The sequence below is a fragment of the Manis javanica genome, chromosome 13 (assembly GCF_040802235.1).
Source record: "Manis javanica isolate MJ-LG chromosome 13, MJ_LKY, whole genome shotgun sequence".
Lineage (NCBI taxonomy): Eukaryota > Metazoa > Chordata > Mammalia > Pholidota > Manidae > Manis > Manis javanica.
In genome coordinates, this window is record NC_133168.1 from 37,725,019 (window position 1) to 37,746,998 (window position 21,980).

The window sequence follows — 21,980 nt, forward strand, 5'->3', positions numbered from 1 at the left end:
GCAGTCTGCTGCCCACTAGCTGGCTTCCACCCCACAGCTGCCCTAAAAACCTTCTCCCAAAGTGGCCATGGCCGCCTGCTGGCCATTCTCCTTACCATTCATCATTTATGTGCCCCTGAGAGTGTGCTGGCTGCTCCTCCCGCAGGCCGCAGTGACACTTGCACCCCCTCTCCCTCTCGGTTCCTTCTTCTTTGCCATCACTTTTCTCCTCTGCCCACCCCTTAGGTGTTTGTGTGCTGCACTCAGATTTTTCTCTTCTCACTCTTCAAGCTCTCCAGCAATGAGCTCATGCCCTACCTCAGCTACAACCGTCCTTGGGGCCAATAACCCCCAAAGATGTAACTTCAACTCCTTCCTGAGCTCCAGACCCAGATACCCAATTGTTCCTCAGACACCTCCATTGAAGGCCCTGTGAGCACCTCAAATTAAGCATGTGAAACATTAACTTCCTCATTTCTACCCTAGAATTTGTTCTTTTGCTTGTGTATATCATTAATTTGCTACAGTCCTCTGAGCTGCCAAGTCAGGAACCATGGTGTCTTCTCTTTCCAGCATCCCAGGGCCACATGGACAATCTACCACCAAGTCCTATTGACTTGGGTCTCCGTTATCTGAGATCCAGCTGGGTTCTTCACTCACTGCCCCTGTTTTTCTTCAGTGCCCACCTCCGCTTGCCAACAACCTCATGAGGGACCCCTCTTACTGCCACATTTGGGGTGATATTTTTAAAGCAAAGCCTAAGTATACCCTTCTCTTACCTCAAACTGTGAGTAATTGAAATCAAATTACCAACATGACAGAGTGAGCTCTCCATGGTCGTGTGCCACCTAACTCACCAACCTTGTCATCCACTTTCCCATCTTCCACACACATGCCCTGTCTTTCAAGCAAGCTGAAATACTTACTTTCCTGAACATGCTGGGCTGCCTCAAACCTTTGTGTCTTAGCTCCCTCTGATGGTGCACCCTGTCCCCTCCAGACCTTCCAGAAAATTCTTCATCTTGCTAGTTTTCGTTCAAAGGCCTGCAGGCAAGTGAGGTGCTTTTCCTCTTGTGTATTTTGTTTGTTCCTCACACATATTGCTATTTGGGCTTTCACGGTGCTGTCTGGCTATGGCTCTATGCATGTGTCCTGTCTTTCTACAATATTGAGTGCCCTTTAAAGCAGAGACCCTATTTTATTCACTCTTAAATCCCTATTACCTAATACAGCACGTAGTTCATACTTATACTCTGAGTCACTAAACACTTGTTGAATAAATGGATACAAATGCAGAAAAGTAATAAAGCCATAAATGTAATTGTTGGGAGAAACACTGGAGACTAACCCAACCCTCTCAGATAACACATAGTGAAACTAAGTCTCAGAAATATCAGTTTACCCAAAGCCACACAGCTGTGTAGAATCAAAACCATGGACTTGGATTAGTTCTGTGTTCTTTCCACTCCAACACAGTGTAACCAACTTCATTTTTGAATAGTCTATAATTAGACTCTCCACTATTTTTGATTGAATTTCCTCAATCAAGAACAAATAAAATGAGATTTTACTTAAGAATTATTATTTTTGTAATAAAACCTGACCATTGTCCCTTTTTTATCAATGCAGACACTGTAAAGTTACAGACAATGGAAGCAGTTACTCACCGGTTCACTCAGATTGTATGGTGTTCCACTGTCACGCTGCCTGCCCTGGAGTGAAGAAGGAGGTAATAAATACCAGTTATCAATACTGTGTTCTGTGTACCTACCACACCTTTTTTTTTTTAAGATTCCTGGAACAGTGTTGCCTCCTCAGTGTTTTCTAACTGCAAAGTAAGTAGCCAAATGTTTTAAAATCATTAAATCAGTCCTGAAATCATACCAGATACCCATGCAAATTATAAGATATAATGCCTAAGAATTCTGCAGAAATGATAAAGGTGGGAGTGGGAGTGTGGCCATAAGGACTGTTGAAGGACAATGGAAAGATTCTCACATGGCCTTAAATAATCCTTTGTCATGAGTTAATTAATCAAGTTCAAGGACTCCTGGATTAGAGATTAAGTACAGATTTTTCTTATTTTAAAGCAGTCTTATTAAGAGCAAAGGAAAAAAACACAAACTCATAATTTTACATATAGTAAAACATCAGATTACTCTTCTTGTCACATTTTCACAATTTTAAGAACTTTTTCGTGCTGGGGTAAAATAAAAGAAATGGGAACTTGAAAGTAAAAATCTGTAAATCTCTTATCCACTCCCTGGTCATGATTTGAGTGAAGTCCTTCGTAAACAGAAGAGCGTACAAAAGATATAATAGATTTGTACCTGAATAACATTATGTGGATATGTTCTGATTGTCAACCTGCATCACTTATTTAGAAGTATGAGCAGAGGAAAATTAAGTGACTATTTCTAGTTACTCTACTTGGTATTGTTCAGAACCTCCCCTTAAAAGTTGCTGGATCTGAACCACTGAATTGGAGAGGTGATTAATACAGCAAGGTGATTAAACATCTGTATTGGCTGACCCAGCATTATAAGCAAGATAGGTTCCAGGAGATGCTAGAAAATACAGAGGGTAGAGGAAGTTATTTAAGTATCTGTGTGGCCTTCTGAACAGGCCTTCTGAATGCTTTTCAGAGGGAAGAGAAAAGTTCATTGAGCATGCTCTCTTCCTTCCATGCTTACACGGAAGCACCATCCATGCTGCTCTTCACACTGTCCCCAGCACCTAGAACAGTGCCTGAGCAATAAAGATGTTCAATAAATTATACTAAAGGAATAAATCCAGACTTCAAGATGGCCAACTACTTAAAACTGCTCCGGAAGTCCTGTCCCTTGAAGGCATCATCAGGTGGCCTAGCTTTATGGGGGTTTATTTGAGACACAGGAACCAAAGAATAAATATTGCCTTTTTGTTTTTCTTCTCTTATTTGATGTGTAAATACAGATTCCTCTAATCTCCATTCCCCAGCTACCTATATTTGCAGAGAGAGGATAGGGGTGCTTAATGTGCTTTTGTTTTTAGATAAATACTTGGAGAATAGGAACTGTATCTTTAGGTTAATTGTGCAACCACGTATTAATAGTACTTGTTTCCATTATTTTGTTCAAAATGAAGTTTTTTATTCTCCTTTATATGATTGAACCACAATCATATACAATCAAGTGTAAGAGAGTAAGTTTCCAATTGGATTTTTTCCTCTCTCTTCAAAAATCTTTGTTAGCTTATTAAGGCAAAAAGGTGGACATTGGGTAGTTTCTGTGTTCCATTTTGAACAAAAGGAAAACAGAGATATTTCCTGATAACCATAAAGTCACATCATAACAATTCTGAGCTTTTCTGTTGGCAACTCATAAGATTAAATTTAACAGGCTGAGTGGAGTGCCATCAGGTGGTCTTGGGCAAGGCAGCCTCACGAGTCACATGTATAGGGTTCCGATGAAACATATTCTGTCAGCACCCCTCGCTAGTCTCCACTCGTTCTCCACCCTCCTCGTCATCACCTTAGCTAAATGCAGTGCGCGGCTCCTGTGTTCTAGGCACTCTTCAAGGTGTTTTAAAGTAAATCTCATTCAGTATCTCAACAACCTGTTAGGTAGGTACTGTTGTTAAGTCCATGGTACAGCTGAGACACAGGGAGATTTAGTAAATTACCCAAGTTTAGGATTTGAAGGGGGTTGGGAGCTGCCTCCAGGGCCTGCGCTCTTATCCGAATCATGGATGACACCTGTAATCTGCACCAAATTGACCTTCCTAACTTTGGAGTTATGATCCTCATCAGTTGACTTCAGCTCCACCTGCTCCGTTTATCTGCTTAAAACACACAGTCCCAGTCCCAGATCTTAAATCCTCTTAACACAACACCTACTTCTAGGCACAAGCTTTTCTCTCCCGCCCACCTCAGCCAGAACTAATTTCATTCTTTACTTCTGACCCTAATAAAGGAAACAGAACAAAATGATCTGCATTTTAATCCCATATATGACACTTGCTCCCGATGTAAATTTTAAGTTACCTGTGCTGCCTAAACCTAGTATTCTCATCTGAAACAAAAGTAAGATAATATTTAGTTCATTAAGTTCCATGAGGAGTCAATTAAACAATGTATTTTTTATTATAATAGTATAGTGCCAGGCACCTAGAAGTCAATTATTAGTATGGGCAAATTTGTTATAAATAGCCTTTTGAAGACATATCTTTGATTAATTATGCAATAATTTCTTCAGATAAATTTCTTGATGTGCAAGGTAAAGGTATATTTTCCCTTTGGTATTTATTAACCCATTATTTTCTAGAAATTATTCAATTCACAACCTAACCAAAGTTACATGAAAGTGCTGGCTTACCCAAACTTTGCCAATTATAAATGTATTTTACCTTTGCCAACCTGACAGAATTTGATAATTCATTTTTACTGTGCAATTCCATAGTTGCAGTGAGGTTGATCATCTATCACATTTTTTAGCCATTTATATTTCTTCCTATTCAAAGAAGGCATTCATGCTCTGAACTTATTTTAAATACACATAGACAAACACCCATATGCATAAGGGTTAATAAAATTTTATTTGTCATATGTGATAGTTGGCTTTTTTTATTGACTTCTGTTTATCACCATATAGTTTGACTTTATGAGCAACCATAATTTCTTTTAGGGATTCTGGAATGTTTTATTATACTTTTTAAAGCATTCCCACTCCAAGATTATAGAAACTTTCACTAATTCACTAATTTGTTTTTACCAATTTATTTTATACTCTAATTTATTTATATAATAATATAATATTTAATATTATGTTAGTCACTAATTTATTTTAATATTTCTATGGGGTGAAGTCTTGTTTTGTCTTGCTTTTTTTATTTGTCTGTTTGTATTTAAATAGGACTTTTTAAAAATATTTCCAGGAATTTATTTTAATCTGGCAGTGATACAGGGAGTTGTAGTTACTTAATTCTTTTTTTGTCTTTAACTTTTTTTAAGAGGCTTTTTTGTATTTAGGGAAGTTTTAGATTTACAACAGAATTGAAGTTAAGTTACCTTCTCTCTACCCCAACACACGCATAGCCTCCCTCATTACCAGCATCACTCAACAGAATATTACATTTTTTACTAATGATGAGCCTATTGACACATCATAATCACCCAAATTCCACAGTTTATACTACAGTTGACTCTTGGTGGTGTATACTCTACAGGTTTGAACAATATACAATGACATGTATTCTATGGGTTTGGAAAACGTAGAGTGACATGTATCCACCATTATAATATCAGAGTATTTCCACTGCTCTAACAATCCTTTGTGTTCTGCCTATCCCTCTCCCCAAACCTCAAACCTGGGAACCACTAATCTTTTTACTGTTCCCATAATTTTGCCTTTTCCAGAATGTCATATAGTTGGAACCATACAATAAAAGCCTTTTAAGATAGCCTTCTTTCATTTAGTTATATGTAAGTTTCTTCCATGTCTTTTCATGGCTTGATAGCTACTTTTTTTAGCTCTGAATAATATTCCATTGTCTGGATATACCAGTTTATTTATCCATTCACCTACGGAAGGAGGGAGCTGTTTTCATTCTAAATCGAGAGCCCACCTTTGGTTCGAATTGTCATCTCTACCATATTTCATATTCAACACTCAACATCCATTTCATTTCTGGACTGTGCTCTGTCTCACTGATCTGTCTATTGCTACAGAAATATAAACTGCTAATTTCTGGATATTTTCTAGACTTCTTACATTGTGATTTTTGTTCCATTATCTTGTTAGAAAGCTATATTGCAAGAAAGCCATTGATGTTTGTATATTTTTCTTAAACAGAACCTTCTGAACTCTACTTTTTCTAGCAGTCTTTTGTTGAATTGAATTAATACGTCCAGCAGAACACTTCTCAACACTAGGTTCTCAATTGTTGGAATTAGGTACTCAAAAAGTAAAAAAGGTTTTATTGCCAAAGATGACCAGAAAATTGTGACTAACCAAAGCCATTAGTATGCTACCTTGTCCTATGGATCTGCAAAAGAGTATAGCAAAAAGCATTTCCATAAATTATTTGACCATGTATTTCTTTTGTTTCTTTTTCATAAAGAACTGTTCTGAAGAACATTCTTTTTTTTTTCTCTGAAGCACATGACATATATATAATTCAAAAAGATTCAGTCAGATAATATTCTCAACTATGGCACGCAGATCCCTCAATCAGCGGGAAACCTGCGCAGAGCCACGCCGTGTGTCTACTGGGGGGCGGTTCTGACACTGCAACACTCTTTCTTCTGTGTTTCTTTTTAAAATGCAAAAAAAGCCTCATTATCAAGAACCACCCGGTAAAATCAAAGGCGAGCTCCACAGCAAATGTCCAGAATAAAAAGTCAAACAGTATGATAAATCTGAGCACTCTGCCCATCCTTTCCCCGGACCACGGCCGTGCCCATCGCCCAGTCACCTAGCTCCTGTCCCTCTAGGCCCTGTGTGGGAGGCCCCGAGAGAGAGCGTGTCTTATAGTCACCAGAGAAATTGGCACACCATGTCTCTAGCAGTTTCCACCACACCGGCTGGGACTCTCAGTAGGTAGTGTACAGAAGGTAGCTCAATAGAAAAACTAACTGTTTACTCCTACTGCCAAACCCTGACACCAAGGAGCCCACACACAAAAAAAGATAGAGGTAAACTTAACTAAAAAATAAAATAAAATAAAATGGAGCCTACAATAACGGAAACACCAACATCAGCCTTGATATTAGGGAAATTAACAATTTATGGTGGCATATTCACATGATGGATTATTCTAAATATATTAAAGATCTTGTTTCCATAAAAACTACAGGGTATAGGAGAAAACGATGTAATGTTAAATGAAAAAGCAGGGTGCACAACTGTGTATAAAATTACATATATATTTGAGGAAAAAACACAATTAGAGATTAGAGTGGAATTATAGGGTTTTCCCCCTTATTCTCTATTTCTTCTCTATCTTGTAAATAAATTATAAATAACTTATAATGGGTATGTACTCTTGTTATAATCATATAAAGGTTTTTAATTTTTTAATGACTAAAACATTTAATAGCCTCATTCTTCCACTTTTAAGTTTGGATTACAACTGTAAAGACCTAAATATATTATTCTACATTAATGGCAATGAAATCTTCAGCAACAATTTATACAAAATATCAAACTTCTTTAAAAAGTGCTATTATCCTTTGATACTACTAACCAATTAAACTGCAGTTTAAATTAAACCAAAAGACTGTAACACAAAAAAAAATCTTTTTTTAATCTACGACAGGCTTCTATCTGCAATATTTTACCATAATAATGAATATTGTACTGCGTATTTTCATTATTTTTAGAAGTCTAACTACAAGTAGTGTCACATGTGAGCCATCGTGTTATTCCTTTGCCTTTACACAAGGAGAGTGTCTTTCTTTGGCTAAATATTTTTTGGTTTTAAAGTTGATTTAGTGACTGTTTTAAGCATAACTAAGTCACAATAACTGGAAAGATGTGCAACATTATCTATAAGAGGAATGATGACACGCAGAAATGAGGAGGAAAACATAAATTACCATATCAAAAGAACTCATTCCAGAAAAAATTACAAATGCACAAGCAGAAATAGAGGAATTTATGTACAGTCCTTGCTTTTAAAACAAGCTGTTGCTTTATGCGGCACCTGTAACTGCTTCCTTGGTCATCTGCCTCCCCATACAATCATCCATCCACAGTATAAATATTACTGCTGTCTGCAGCTAGAAGGCTTTGCCCTAGGGCCAAACCTATTTTATGCTTCAAAACAAATACAAATTATTTTGTAGTAAATGAGCTTAAATTGATATTTCTTGCAGCCGGCAAAATTGGTTGCATTTAAGTCTCCTTTGCCAAAATATCCCATACTCCCACCCCCACCACAAAAAGATGAACAAATAATTTAAAGAAATAAAAGAGCCCTACCCTACCTGTAGTCACAAATTATAGATGTAATTATAAATGTTCCTATTTCAGAAAAAAGACTTTATTGCCTTGCTACCACTTCTCATGAGAAAAATTCATATAAAGAGAAAATAATTCAATCTTCTACATGTTCTAGTTCCTACTAAGATAAATATTAGACCAGTAAAACTTACCAGGTTAGTTACACATGACTTAAGACAGATGTTTAAAACTGTACACTGTACCACAGAAATCCATAAGCAGCCAAGAGTTGCAAAATTGACAAGTTTCAGAATAACCCAGTAAATGTTCTTCATCACTTCACCAATGGCAGTTTTTTAGATGATCGTTCTTCTAATTTGCTCCATTTCTCTTATGAATTCTTTGGGTTTCAGTTGAAAAGGTGGCTGGTAGATTTTCTGTTTTTGTTTTGTCATGTTAGAACAACTTTGCCTTTTAAAATAATATTTAGACCTTTTAGTTTAGACCTTTGAATCCTAGGTAGACTATAACATTCAGAATAACAGATATTTCATAATTTAGCTTCCTTTTACTCCCATAAAGAAGTCACCCACTGGCTAAAGGTTATATAGTAGAAGAGCGTTTCACATGGAAAGTAAACAAAGTAGGAAATGCAAATTGGGTTTCAGCAAAAAGCATGTGACACGTGCACAGTTTGAAACTGGATCGCTTCGGTGGATCATCCACCACTTCACTTCCCTGCGGTTGGTTCAGCTAGGCAGGAAATTGGGTTTTGACCATCTATGCCCTAGCAAACCGAAGCATATATAATAAAGAATTAATCAGAGAAATAGAAGTGCCAAAATCAAACGATGCAGCAGAGAGGAAAAGCAGAACCCTTTGAAATCAAATACATATTTTAAAATTAAAAAGCAAACAAAGCTGAAAGTAATAGACAAATACTCTTGAGGGTAAGTTAAAGACAAGGAAGTTAATTAGAGTGCTTTCAGAACTTGACTACACATTAACTAAAATGCTCCCTTATCAGGTCTATTGAGACAGGGAGCTGAAACTAGCCACCCCAGAGACCTAAGATATGTACAAGTGCAGCTGTCTTGAAAAGGAAATAATGTACAAATGTCAATTAGCCTAGCCTTAAGATAAAGTGAAGCAGAGCCTGAAACAGTTTGAAATCTGCAAAGTACAGATAAAGTCATTCTAGGCAGCTACATTTTATAATGCTGAGGATTAACTCTTACAGGCCAGGTATTCTTGTATTGGTGTTCTTCCTTAGGAACACATGCATGAGATTTTGTTTGGAGCTGAATATCTTGTACTAAATGTTGTCAGAAATGGCTTACAACATAAAGATGAGTGGTACTGACTCTAGAATTGACCCCAAAAACTTGTTTCCTTAATAGAAATTCCCCACTCTCCACCTGCTCTTCATTCATTTTCTGCATTTTAAAGAATGTAGATTATGATTCATTGAGCTGCACATTAAGATGTGTGCAGTTTATTGTATGTACCTTAATAAAATAAAGAAAAAAAATAATGTGGATTTAAAAAATGTACAACTATTCAATTTCTTGGTCAGAAGAATATGGCCATCTTTCTATAAAATACACTTTTAAATCAAAGAATAAACTACCTTGTCTAAAGGATTTTCTCATCCCAACAAAATTTTTTTCACTGGGCTACCAGTACCTTTTGTCTTATTAGCATAAACAATATTGTAACTTTTTGTTCACTAACAAAATGGACTACTAAATACTTCTTTGAAAAACCTAAGTATATTCTTTTTTCTCACTTGATCTAACTTTATCAGTGGGATGTAAAAAAGAAGTATCCTTCCAATTTCAAGGTTTTGTGCTTATTCTGGTTTTTAGAATTTAACCAGCACATAGGTTTACACTCATGAAAAAATAGAGTGTGTTCAAAGATACTTGTTGCAGAATTACTTCTATGAACAACAGATTGAAAACAACCAAAAAACCCAATAACTTAATACTGGATCAATAATTTCACTATCTTCTTCACATGATTTTTTTCCAAATGAGTTTTTTTGGACTTCACAGCCTGCTGGTCTCCAGGCACCTAGACTACATTCATGGTGGAGTAGAACTGTTTTGAAAGTTCCATAGTTAAGCTGTATTATCTTTCATGATTCAGCTTAGAAATCATACAGTCACTTTTGTGGCATCTTATTGGTTATCAGAATCACAAAACTGCCCATATTCAAGGAGATGGGAGTTAGACCACACCTCTTGATAGGGGAATGGCAAGGTTATGGAAGAACACATAGGATAGGAGAGATTCTGGCTCCACTTTCAGAAAAAAACAATCTGCTACCATTTGGGCAATCACTGCATGGTTCTGAAATGCAAACATTTCAGCTACCACAGTTCAGTTTATACCAGCCCCCAAACAATACAGCTCAAGCCCCAGTTACCACAGTTATTAACTGTGAGTGATGGCATGAAATGCAGACTTCTCTGCTATCTTTGCATTTCACAAATCAGATATAAATAACAGATGCACATCAAGATTAGGGGACAGTCATGTCACTTCTTTCAAAAATCGTCAGGGATTGGTTGCTCATTGCACATCTGATATTCCATAGTTAGGCTGCCTCCTCATCACCCAGGAATAAATCCACGTGACATTTTACAAATGACATGTGGAAAAGTGAATAATTGAAAGAGGTGATTGGTCAACAAAGATAAAAATATAGGAAAGAAACAAAAGAAATAAAACTTAAATGTAAATTGGAAGATTTGACACAAAGCAAAGGCAACAAAAAATAAGGAACTAAGGTTACATCAAACTAAAAGGCTTCTGTCCATCAAAAGTCAACCTACTGAATAGGAGAAAATATTTGCAAATCACGTATCTGATAAGGGGCTACTATCTATAATATAAAAAACTTATAAAACTCAATAGCAAAAAAATAAAATAAAAAGCCACAAACAACAACAACAAAAAAATGGGTAGAGGAACTGAATTGACATTTTTCCAAAGAAGACATACAGATGGCTGGCAGGTACATGAATGTGTGTTCAACATCACTAATCATCAGGGAAATGCAAATCAAAACCACAGTGAGATATTGTCGCACACTTATTAGAGTTGCTGAATCAAAAAGACAAGAAATAGCAAGTGTTGGCAAAGGTGGAGAAAAGGAAATACTCATGCACTGTTGGTGGGAATGTAATTGGTACAATGGAAAACAACATGGAGGTTTCTCAAAAAACTGAAAATAGAAATACCATACCATCCAGCAATTCCACTTCTGGGTATTTATCCAAAGGAAACAAAAACATTAACTTAAAAGATATTGCAGAATTATTTACAATCGCCAAGACATGGAAGCAACCTAAGTGTCCATCAACAGAAGACTAGATAAAGAAAATATCACACACACACACATATGTGCCAGTGGAATATTATTCAGCCATAAAAAAGAAGCAAATCCTGCCATTTGTGACAACGTGGGTGGAATATGAGGGCATTATGCTGAGTGAAATAAGTCAGAGAAAGATAAATACTGTATGATCTCACTGATATGTGAAATCTGAAAAACAAAAAACAAACTCATAGATACAGAGAACAGACTGTGGTTGCCAGACCAGTGGGTAGAGAGAGGCCAAAATGGGTAAAAATGGGTAAAGGCAATCTAAACATACAAAGTCCCAGTTATAAGATAAATAAATCCTGAAGATGTAATGTACAGCATGGTGACTGTAGTTAGCAATACTGCATTTAAGTCACTAAGACAGTAGATCTTAAATTTCCTCACGGTGAGAAAAAAAATTTGTTGATTATTTGTGACAGGTCATGTTAACTAAACTTGTTGTGGTAATCATTCCACAATATATACATATATCAAATCCCTTTGTTGTTCACCTAAAACTAATACAATGTTATATGTAAATTATATATCAATAGGACAAAAATTTAATAGGGTTATAGAAGGAACGGGTGATGATTGCTGATACACTTACTGTTCTACAGGCTCTTGATAATGCAGCAAGAGGAGCTTAGTGAAGGTACATATATTGACATAAATGAGGAAAATGGTTGTAATGAAAAGGAAGAAGATATCCCAGAGGAAGGGACATTGGCAAAAAATTTCATATTAAAGGACCTCTTGACATTATTTCATGACATTGAAAATGCAAAAGATAAAATGTTGGCCCGTGATCCAGACTTAGAAAGGAATATGCAATCTGCCGAGGCATAGAAAAGAGGCTCTCTCTGAATTAAGTTGTAGGATGGGAAGAAGATTGTAAGGAAAAATTGTATATTTTCCCACTCATTATTAAGATCACTTTGCACAGTTTCAGCTTGCAAAGTCATTTTTATGATCCTGCACTACTTTGCAAAACAAAGATTGCCTTTGTACTAAGCCACCATGAGTGGGGAGGCCATAGTTCACAGGCAACTGTGGTTGCCTCCTCAAGGGAGAAAGAGAAAGATTTATTGTTCTCTGACTACCCATTTGTAATGTCTGAATTTTGTACCCTGTGCACATATTACAGAAACAAAAATAAATTTAAAAATACTAATTTTAAAAACTTTCTGCCCTAGGATTTGAAAGTGTAGGATTTACAAGCCTCCAAATTCATCTCAAGATTACAATAGGATACTCTATATGAGAAGAGTTCAGGCCAAATGGGTTCCTCCCAAGTGTCTTTGAACAAAATTTTAGGCACACACAATAAAATTTCTACACCAACATGTAAAATGGAAACTCCTGTAAAATCCCTTATAATAAATTAATTTTCTTGTGGGATCAGTTCTGCAATTCAGAGATCACATTCTGAAACAAAATCTGGTTCATAGGTTGAACCAGTGAGGTGGATTGTGAAGGGACAAATTATAAAAATGTTCCCATGTTCTAATCCTGCTTCAATAGAAAGAGCTTTACAATTGGTTAGCAACAGAGTAGGTCTGATATGATCAAACATATCTGAGTCCTGAAATTCATTTACTGAAAATGTAAAATGTACTGCCTCAAGCTTAGTTGCACTCTAAGAGCATCATATAGCTCCAGGGAAATGAGATTTACAGCCATCAAAAGGAGTTCCAAATGAGGACCTTTTATACTTTTATGCTAGAGAGGAGCCACATCAACATTCAAGGCCTAAGAATTTGCCATGCAAGCAAATTCTTGCTCCAGCACATACATCTGTCATCATCTCTTACTGTTTATCAGGCCACCTAGATGCCTGGTCAGGGTCTACCGTAGCACGTAAGCTGAATTTTGAAACTGGCCAAAGATTGGCACACTGTTCATCACCAGAGCAATAATTATTTCTCTAGTGGGATTTTGGTGGTGTCAGTCAATGGGGAATTGTCCGCTACAGATACAAAGAAGGAAAATATAAAGTAATTAGCTTTTGAGTTTCAAAAGCCAACGTGCCAACCTAGAGGAATAGAAGCTACAAACCCAAAGTTCACCTTTTGATTTTAGCCATTTGTTTCTGCTACACTGTTATCATATTAAACTTGTATTTTAGCCTGGGACCTTGGCAGTTGAAATATAAAAGTGGGTTATTTAACATTCTTGTTCTACCCATTCCTTCCCTGAGGCTTGAAGACAGAAGCGGGATTAATCTCTGCATGCCATTTGCTTGATATAATGAAAGATAAAATTACAACGTAAAGGAATAATTTGGAGTCTTGTTTGGCTCTTCTCAAATATTCATTTACTTCTCAGTGCTCAGGGGATGTTGCTGTTACTGTTCAGAACCTTTTTCCCGGGTGCTTCCACGTCTGGAGCTTTTTCAGAGGCCTAAAGTTCTAGAAGGGTGATTTTAAGTGGTTGCTCTTTCTTTGTGTGAGTTAGAATGACTGTCAACTCATTAAACATCAACCCTGTGAGGTTTTTAATGGCTTGAGGGGATCAATGCTGTAATACTGTATTATAATAATGAAATAGGTAGAAAGAAGTATATAAAACTGGGTATGTCTTCTGAGACTGATCTCAGTGAAGAAAAATAAAACAGAAAAATGGATAGAAATATACCAAAGTATTTTTCTCTGGGTGGTGGTTTTTTTTTTTTACCATCTGTTTCTTGATGCTTTTCTCTATTGCTCATATTGTCTATATGACACATACACTACAATAAGAGTATACTACTTCCACTACAGTCTTTAGAAGTTCTTCTTATGCAGTTTACAGCACTTTCCTGTCTGTTTCCCTGAACCCCTGCAGCATGACCCCCCAACTTGTCTCACGTGAACCCCCCAACATCCGATTCACCTGTGCCCCAGGTTGGGCTCATAGTCCTACCATTGGCCAACATTAAGGCACCCTCATTCCACAAATGAAGACTGCAGTAAGTCAACTGCTGGATTTCTCACTTTAACTTTGTGACTCACTTACATTTATTGAGTTTCTGCCCAGTCAGGGTTCCATACACTTCTGCTAGACTTCTGTAGGTTTGTATCTTCACAGACAACCTGCTTCCTGAGACCTGGTTCCCGTCAACTGTCTGCAGGCTCTACCTTCTCCAGTCATATCCAGAAGCCTCCCAGGCTGACACTTGTGCTCACATGCCGGCACCCCTGGGGGTTGTCCTGATCCTCCTGTCTACAGATTTAGGATGACCTACTGCCACTTCTCCCAGGACCCCGTGACTTCTTAGCTCCTGTTAAGACCGTTGTTTTTCACCTGTGTGTTCTCCCAAGTATCTGCATTTTTTGAGCCTTTAACCCTAATTGTAGACTAAAAGACATTGCGTCTTTGTGGAAGCTTTTCCCAGAGATTGAGACCAGATACGGGATGACGATTCAAACATGTTACCTAAAGCTAGCGTTGACGTGAAACCTGCTTTAGTAATAAAGTTAAAAGGTTTTCAAAAGCAAAGTCAAGCTCCTGAACCTTTTTCTCTTCTCCCAGCCTCCAGATAAAGAAGCCAGAGTCTACAACAGGGTTTTCACTGCTCTCCCTCGAGAGTGCCCCAGCCTCTGTTCTTAATGCAGTGTCTCCAACCCGCAAGGTATAGAAGCCCAGGAATCCTGCAGGAACGTGGCGCCCCACCGACGACCTTGCCGATCCCCTTGCACCGACCCCACCCCCTAGGGACAGAATTGTTGTGTTTCAAACTCTTGCGGCAGGCAGGAAATATACAGACAGAAAGAAAAAAAAAAGGACAGCTAGTGGGCAGAGGGCAGGGAAAGGTGGCCTTGCTGAGGCAGGGAACCCTGATGGGAGGTGGGAGCAGGTAAGGAAGGCAGAGACCCCGATCCACGAGAACCAAGCCCCAGGACTCACATCTTTTAATGAAGTCACACACTTAAAGAAATGTGTGATGGTACTTGCAATTATTAAGCTGTGAGTGACATGGGGAAAACTCCTACATTGGCCTTTCACAGATACTGAGAAACCAATGAAAAAGGAGGAAAATACCTAATAATATCATTTAAGATTGTTGACCATTTATGACTAATTAGTCTGAGCACAAAACTAATTAACTGTGAATACCAAAACTGTCCTTCCAAGAATGCATCAGTTTCACCTAGGAAATCTGAAAGATTCCAATTCTTCTATTTCTTCCCTTCAAAAATCATTGCAGTGGTAAAGAGAGGCTCTGGGGGCATCAAAAAATGGCTCTTGAGCCTTAACATAGAGAGTTTATTAGGTGGTAGACACAGTACTAGGTTTCACTGTAGTTTTTTTCTCTTATCACTCGCAGCAAGCCTCAGATGCCAAAGCCCTCAGCTTTTCTGTGTCCTGGAAATAGTACAGTAGTTAGAACATGGACTCCCATTTTAGCCTATGGCCATCCTGTCTCCACTTACAAGCTAAGTGAAATTCGGAGTTATTTCAGTTCTGTCTGCCTCAATTTCCTCATCTGTAAATAGAGATAATAGAAATTTAATCTCAAAGTTTAGTACCTGCCACATGGTAGATCTTAATCAATTCACAAGTTTAAAAATTTTGTCATTTTAGATATTCAGCTTGTTCCAGTTGGAGGTAAAATTACTCATTATGATTTGTTCAATGAATGTGCAACAGCGATTGATGCCTATTTGCCAAAGATCAAGCAAGACATTATGAAAACAACAGTGAACCAAACAGTTAAAAATCCCTGTCGCCAGCTGGGTAGGACGCCAAAGAACGACCAAACAGGCCAACCTGCACAGGTAAGATGTGTACTATGTTCCAGTATGGTAATAATTTCCAAAGAGAAAAAAGGACAGGTTTGTGGGAATAGAGTGCTAAATTGGCAGATTGCTAAATATTATAATTTTGTTTGTTATTAAATGATACATAAAATTGTGATTTTAATGGGAACAGTGAAATAACCTTTGCTGTAACAAGGTTATCTGTGCATAAATTAAAAATATTTGCACAAAAATTGTTTATTTTATACTTAATTAAAAGTCTTCTCAATCTTTCTCATATACTTTCAATGACAGCACTTTGACCACTTACAAGATCACGGCTGAGAGTAAAGCGATTTTTTTCAGAAGTTCTTAATGCTATTGTGATAATGGACGTGCTGTTGAAACTCAGAGAGGGTGAAGAATTAGGAAACCATGAATTTAGATTCACAAGGATCTGCATTTCTTTTAAATCACCCAATGTGCGTTCTCAAATATTGTAGCATATACATGTATATCAAAGATTTCAATTACATCCTTCACAACAAAGAAATTTTACAATACAAAATGGTTGCAAAACCTCTCTAAATAGGGGTTTATAATAATGTAATTTTATATTTAAAATAATATTTATTTAAGTATTACTAAAATATTTATATTATTAAATAGTCCCAATATTTAAATTATATATATTATTTAAATATAATTAAAATACATATTATAAAACATATTAAATAATATAACTCAATACTATTAAAATATATTTAACAATATAATTTAACACAACATTTACTTTTCTATTTCAAAGACTGAGTTTGGAGAAACAAGTTAGTTCAAACCATGGGCATCAGAATATAAACAGCAGACACCCTAGACAGTGGAGCTCAGCTCAAAGTCCTGTTATCATCAAGGAAGTGAAAGACCATTTTCTACCTGTGGGTATATATACATATATAATTCAGAATGGTGCTCCTGGTGGTTTTCTTCTATTACGAGTTTTGGATTGACACACAATCTATAGCTATCATGAAACAGACATAAGGCATGTCCTCTTAACCCAAAGTTAGTAAGCAGTGTGCACTATACACTGAGAAATGGTTTATGTGTATTATCTCATTCCATTCTCTTAAGACTTAATAAAATAACTATTAGCAAATCCATTTAACAGCTGAGACAATTGAGAGCTGAGACCATTAAAAAAGATTCTTGGGAATGCACAGATAGGATGTAGCAGAATTGGGACTGAAATCCACATTCATCTAACCCTAAAGTCCATAAACCTAACCCGACCATTAAAATTGACATTAAATTGCATTTAGCCAGGTAATGTTTTCAGCAGGCCATCGGTAGTCTTTTCATCTTTTTGGACTAGAATATCTAATTACAATGGTCCTGCTCCTTTGAAGAAGGAAATATATTTTATTTAGCCCTACCAATGTATAGTTTAGAGGAGCCAACATTCCCCAACCCTCCAAAAAATAATCACAGGAGAGAAACAATCCCTGAACGACAGGAGATTGCATTCCAATTGTTGCTATAAACTGATCATTTCTCAGTTTTGGGATTCGAATATATCTAAACTTTTTAGCCCAAAAACTTTGGGCTGGATGGCAATATTTTAAGTATATTATTATCAGTTGTAACAGTAATATTCATTAAATAAATATTTACACTGTACTAGGTTTTTCTCAGAATATAGGAAATATATTACCTATTTTTCAAAGCAGTTACCAAGACAGAGATCTGAGGTTGAATAGAGCTTTGGGCGGTATACTATGCTTAGGTAGAGTGGGAACTAAAATTGTCCTCATGAAATTGAACTTGAGTATTTTTATTTACCTAAAGGCATGCCATAGGTCAATCAGTTTAACTAATCAGATATTCTTCCCTGATCTCTAGAATTGTGAACAGTTGACCCAATTAAATCCCTAGCTAGACTTCACTGGTCTCTTCTGATCACAAAGACCACCATCTTCACAAAACTCACTATGTTTTTGAATCTTCTCCTTGAGAGACAGCAAAGGAGAATTAATGAGTTAAGTATGGATGATGGCATCTCTGAACTTGGGCTTTGAGCTTTGAGCTGCTCATGAGATCAAATTTTCTTTTTATCTCCAACTCTGGCTTAAAAAATTATGCAAACTTAGCCTTTAACTCCATAACATGCTTTAATATAAAAATCAACAAAAAATTAAATTAACACTGGGTTGCCTACTTGCAGACTTCTTTAAGTGAGATCATGTTTGTGTGAAGACATTTTCCATTTGTTATTCTGATTCTTAGTTAAGAGCTTCTAAATTGAGTCACTAAAATAAAAATAAGAATAGAAAACGATAACAGATAATGATGAAGCCCAACACCTTGCAAGTGATACAAAAATATTTGTGGGTGATAAATATGGTCATCAAATAGGAAAAATTTTAATGTCAAAAACTCAAAATAAGAACACACAGGAAGGATGGGTCATAATTAAGCCTCAGGAACCTGGGGCTATTGTTTAGTAGTAAGGTTTAGTCTCAGATATTAGGTTTAGTCTCAGATATTGCACTTACCCATCCACAGTGCAACTGCCTGCAGATGGCTCTGTGTCCCAGTATTACATGTAATGTGACTACACAAAGCTGGTCAGCTATTACAGTCACTATTGTGCTTTTTCAGTTGCTTTTGTATCTGCCTTGAATTCTCACTGAAATAGTCACTCTACAACCCTGGCTCAGTTGTTTTGAGAGAACTTCTCTACAGCTGATCCACCCCAAACCATTTATTTCAAGTTTTACAAGAGAACTAGATACCTTCCTTACACCCTTTCATTCTGAATCTCTACCTCCATCTGCTCCTCTGTACGCTGAATAGTCAAGGGTTTCCCAGAGGAACAACAGAGGATGTAAATGAATCTCAAGCAGCCCAACTGTGAGGGCTGTGGTGAGACAGCTACCTCCCTGTTCACCAGGACAAGCACTGCTCTCCTCAGCTGTGGCCTCTGTCCAGAGAGACAGGTGCATAATTTTTGCACCCCCAAGACTTGGGTTGCTGATACCAATTCAGACTTTGGACACTGTGTTCTGTTTGGACCTTATTGTAGCACTTGGAAATGTCTTGGAAAGACAGTCTACTGAAATTCTACACCAAGACACAGTGTAAAAATCAGTTGCTCCCCTGCTTAGAACACTTCGGTGCCTTGGCATTTCCCTTAGGACTGTCAAATTAATTAAACAAGGAGGCAACCACCTAATCAAATAATTTCCTTGTTTTGCCTCTGCACCTCCTCTGTGGATGTCTTGCCTCTAACTGCTGTTGGCAGAGTGCTCCTAACTACCTTGGTTTGGCACTGCCTGGTTAGAATCTGTATTTGCTCGATGAAATGTTAAAAATTCTAATAGGCCTCAATTTACCCTTTAACACAGTTTAATAGCTGAAATCGCTAAAATTGATGTAGTTTACAAGGCTCTCCTCAGCCTATGTGCTCAGCTTCTCTCCCTCTGTTCTCCCAGTTGTCCTCCAACCAGCCAGAAGTCCTCCCTGTTCCTGCTCGCTCGAGGGCCCTACCTTACCACTCTCCACCACCTGGAAGGCCCACCCCTCTCTGTCTGCTGCACCCTACTGCCCCTCACGTCACTTTCCAGGGTTGTCCTTACAAACACCGGAGACTGGGTTTGGTTTCTTCATTATACAGTCCCGTGACTCCTTGCATGCTCGTTCTGTTCACAGTTGTATTTATTTGTTCACACTTCTAATTATTTGTTAATCACTCACTAGTTATTTGTAAGAGGCTGTATTCCACACTAAATTATAGATTCCTTGAGAATAGACTTTCTCACTGCTGATTATTTGAACAACTAGCCAATAGTTCAACCATGTACTGATATTTGAACATCTTGACTTTTAAAAATGTCAGTTTCACATCATTCAACCTAACACCTGTTCAATTAATACTTAATAAATATATTAAAAAACATTAACTGTGGTTTTAGGCTTTGTGTGTGTGTTATCAGCTATTAGTGTTAACTTATTAAAAGAATCTCACATTTGCTACTATTTTAAATTTCATTGCATTTCAGAGAGCTTTCTCAAAGGTAAAAACAGTAACAAACTCTAAAAATGAGTCCTATTTGAAATATGAGGATTCAATAGTATGGGTAACTCTTGAACCACTGTTGTACACTTGAAACCAATATAAGATTGTATATCAACAATACTGCAATAAAAAAATTTATTTAAAGAAAAAAAATACAACTTCAGTACTTTTCCTCTGCTGCTTTTATCTCAGGTCAGTTTTCTATTCACAAGAGTTTTCTTCATCCTTCTGTTGAATTTAACTCGGTCACCTTGGAGCTGCCTTCTGACCTGCGAAAGACAAACCAGGACCAGATCTGGGTCTTGCACTGCTGCCCCCACAGGATGGACAGTGTAGTCAGGAGCCCTCCCTTGATACTCCCTTCCTGAAATCACTTTAACTCTTTAAAACCATACTGGTTCCATCACCCAGGAGCTCCTTTTCAGAAGTGCCTTGCCCAAACTTCCTAACATTTACAACTCCATAGAACTTCTCTGATTCAAACACCACAAGAAATTAGTGGTAAGGTGATGCTAAGTTTGAGGCATCTGGGTAAGGCCATTCTGAGGCATTTAAAAAAAACATTCAGGTCCCTGGTGTGATTTTGTCCTGCACAGCTGTTCTCTGCAGCAGGAGCCGATATCTCCATACACCTTCTCTCCCACCTAAGTGCGTGCCACCACCCCCTCGAAGATTCGATGGACCTGGACAGGAGCCCCCTGAGGCCCCAGAACTATCTTTTAGGTTGTGAACTAAAGGTTGACAAAAATTATAGCTTTAAGGTGGATAATGATGAAAATGTGCACCAGTTATCACTAAGAATGGTCAGTTTAGGGTCTGGTGCAAAGGATGAATTGCACGTTGTTGAAACAGACACAATGAATTATGAAGGTAGTCCAATTAAAGTAACACTGGTAACTTTGAAAACATCTGTACAGCCAAAGGTTTCTCTTGGGGGCTTTGAAATAACAACACCTTGGTCTTACGGCTGAAGTGTGGTTCAGAGCCTATGCATACTAGTGGGCAGCATTTAGTACTGTGGAAGAAGACGCAGAGTCTGAAGATGAAGAGGAGGAGGATGTGAAGCTCCTAAGCATGTCTGGAAAGCGTTCTGCCCCTGGAAGTGGTAGCAAGATTCCACAGAAAGAAGTAAAACTTGTTGCAATGAAGATGATGATGATAGTGATGATAACTGTGATGAAGAGGAAACTGAAGAAAAAGCCCCAGTGAAGAAATCTCCAGCCAAAAATGCACAAAAATCAAACCAGAATGGAAAAGACTCAAAGCCATCAACACAAAGATGTAAAAAAAAAAAAAAAACTTTTAATACACCAAAAGGCCTAGTTCTGTGCATGGCATTAAGACAAAAATGCAAGCAAGTATAGAGAAAAAGGTGGTTCTCTTCCCAAAGTGGAAGCCAAGTTCATCAATGATGTGAAGAATTGCTTCCGGATGACGGACCAGGCGGCTAATCAAGATCTCAGGCATTGGAGGAAGTCTGTTTATGAAAATAGTGGACAGCATTTAGTAGCTGTGGAGGTTTAAGTAGTTTGTTAAAACTTTCTGTCTTATTTAGTTTCTGTAACAGTTGATACTTGGCTGTCCTTTTTATAATGCAGAGTGAGAACTTACCCTACCATGTCTGATAAATGTTGTCCATGCTTAATTACCAAGAATGTGTTGTCCAAAATACCTGTTTAGTTTTTAAAGATGGAACTCCACCCTTTACTTGGTTTTAAGTATGTATGGAATGTTATGATAGGACATAGTAGTATTGGTAGTCAGACAAATGAAAATGGTGGGGACACAAAAATATACATGTGAAATAAAGTAAATATTTTAATAATAAAAAAAACATTCAGTTTGACTCTTCTCATAGATTTACCAACTCAGAAACTTTGGATAATGGGAATTTTGAGGGAAGAAAACAT

At 37.3% G+C, this 21,980-nt stretch overlaps 1 protein-coding gene and 1 pseudogene across 1 annotated transcript in view; one reads left to right on the plus strand and one right to left on the minus strand.

Moving 5' to 3' along the window:
- The window catches only part of ROS1 (ROS proto-oncogene 1, receptor tyrosine kinase), a 127,099-nt gene extending 118,587 nt beyond the window's left edge, over window positions 1–8,512 (minus strand). The window contains 2 exon segments of the mRNA XM_073219445.1: window positions 1,647–1,691; window positions 8,114–8,512. Of these exon segments, the coding sequence (XP_073075546.1) occupies window positions 1,647–1,691; window positions 8,114–8,236 (168 nt within the window). The 5' untranslated portion in view covers window positions 8,237–8,512.
- Window positions 8,513–14,101: 5,589 nt separating this feature from the next.
- Window positions 14,102–21,557, plus strand: LOC108397649 (nucleophosmin pseudogene; annotated as a pseudogene).
- Window positions 21,558–21,980: the final 423 nt, after the last annotated feature.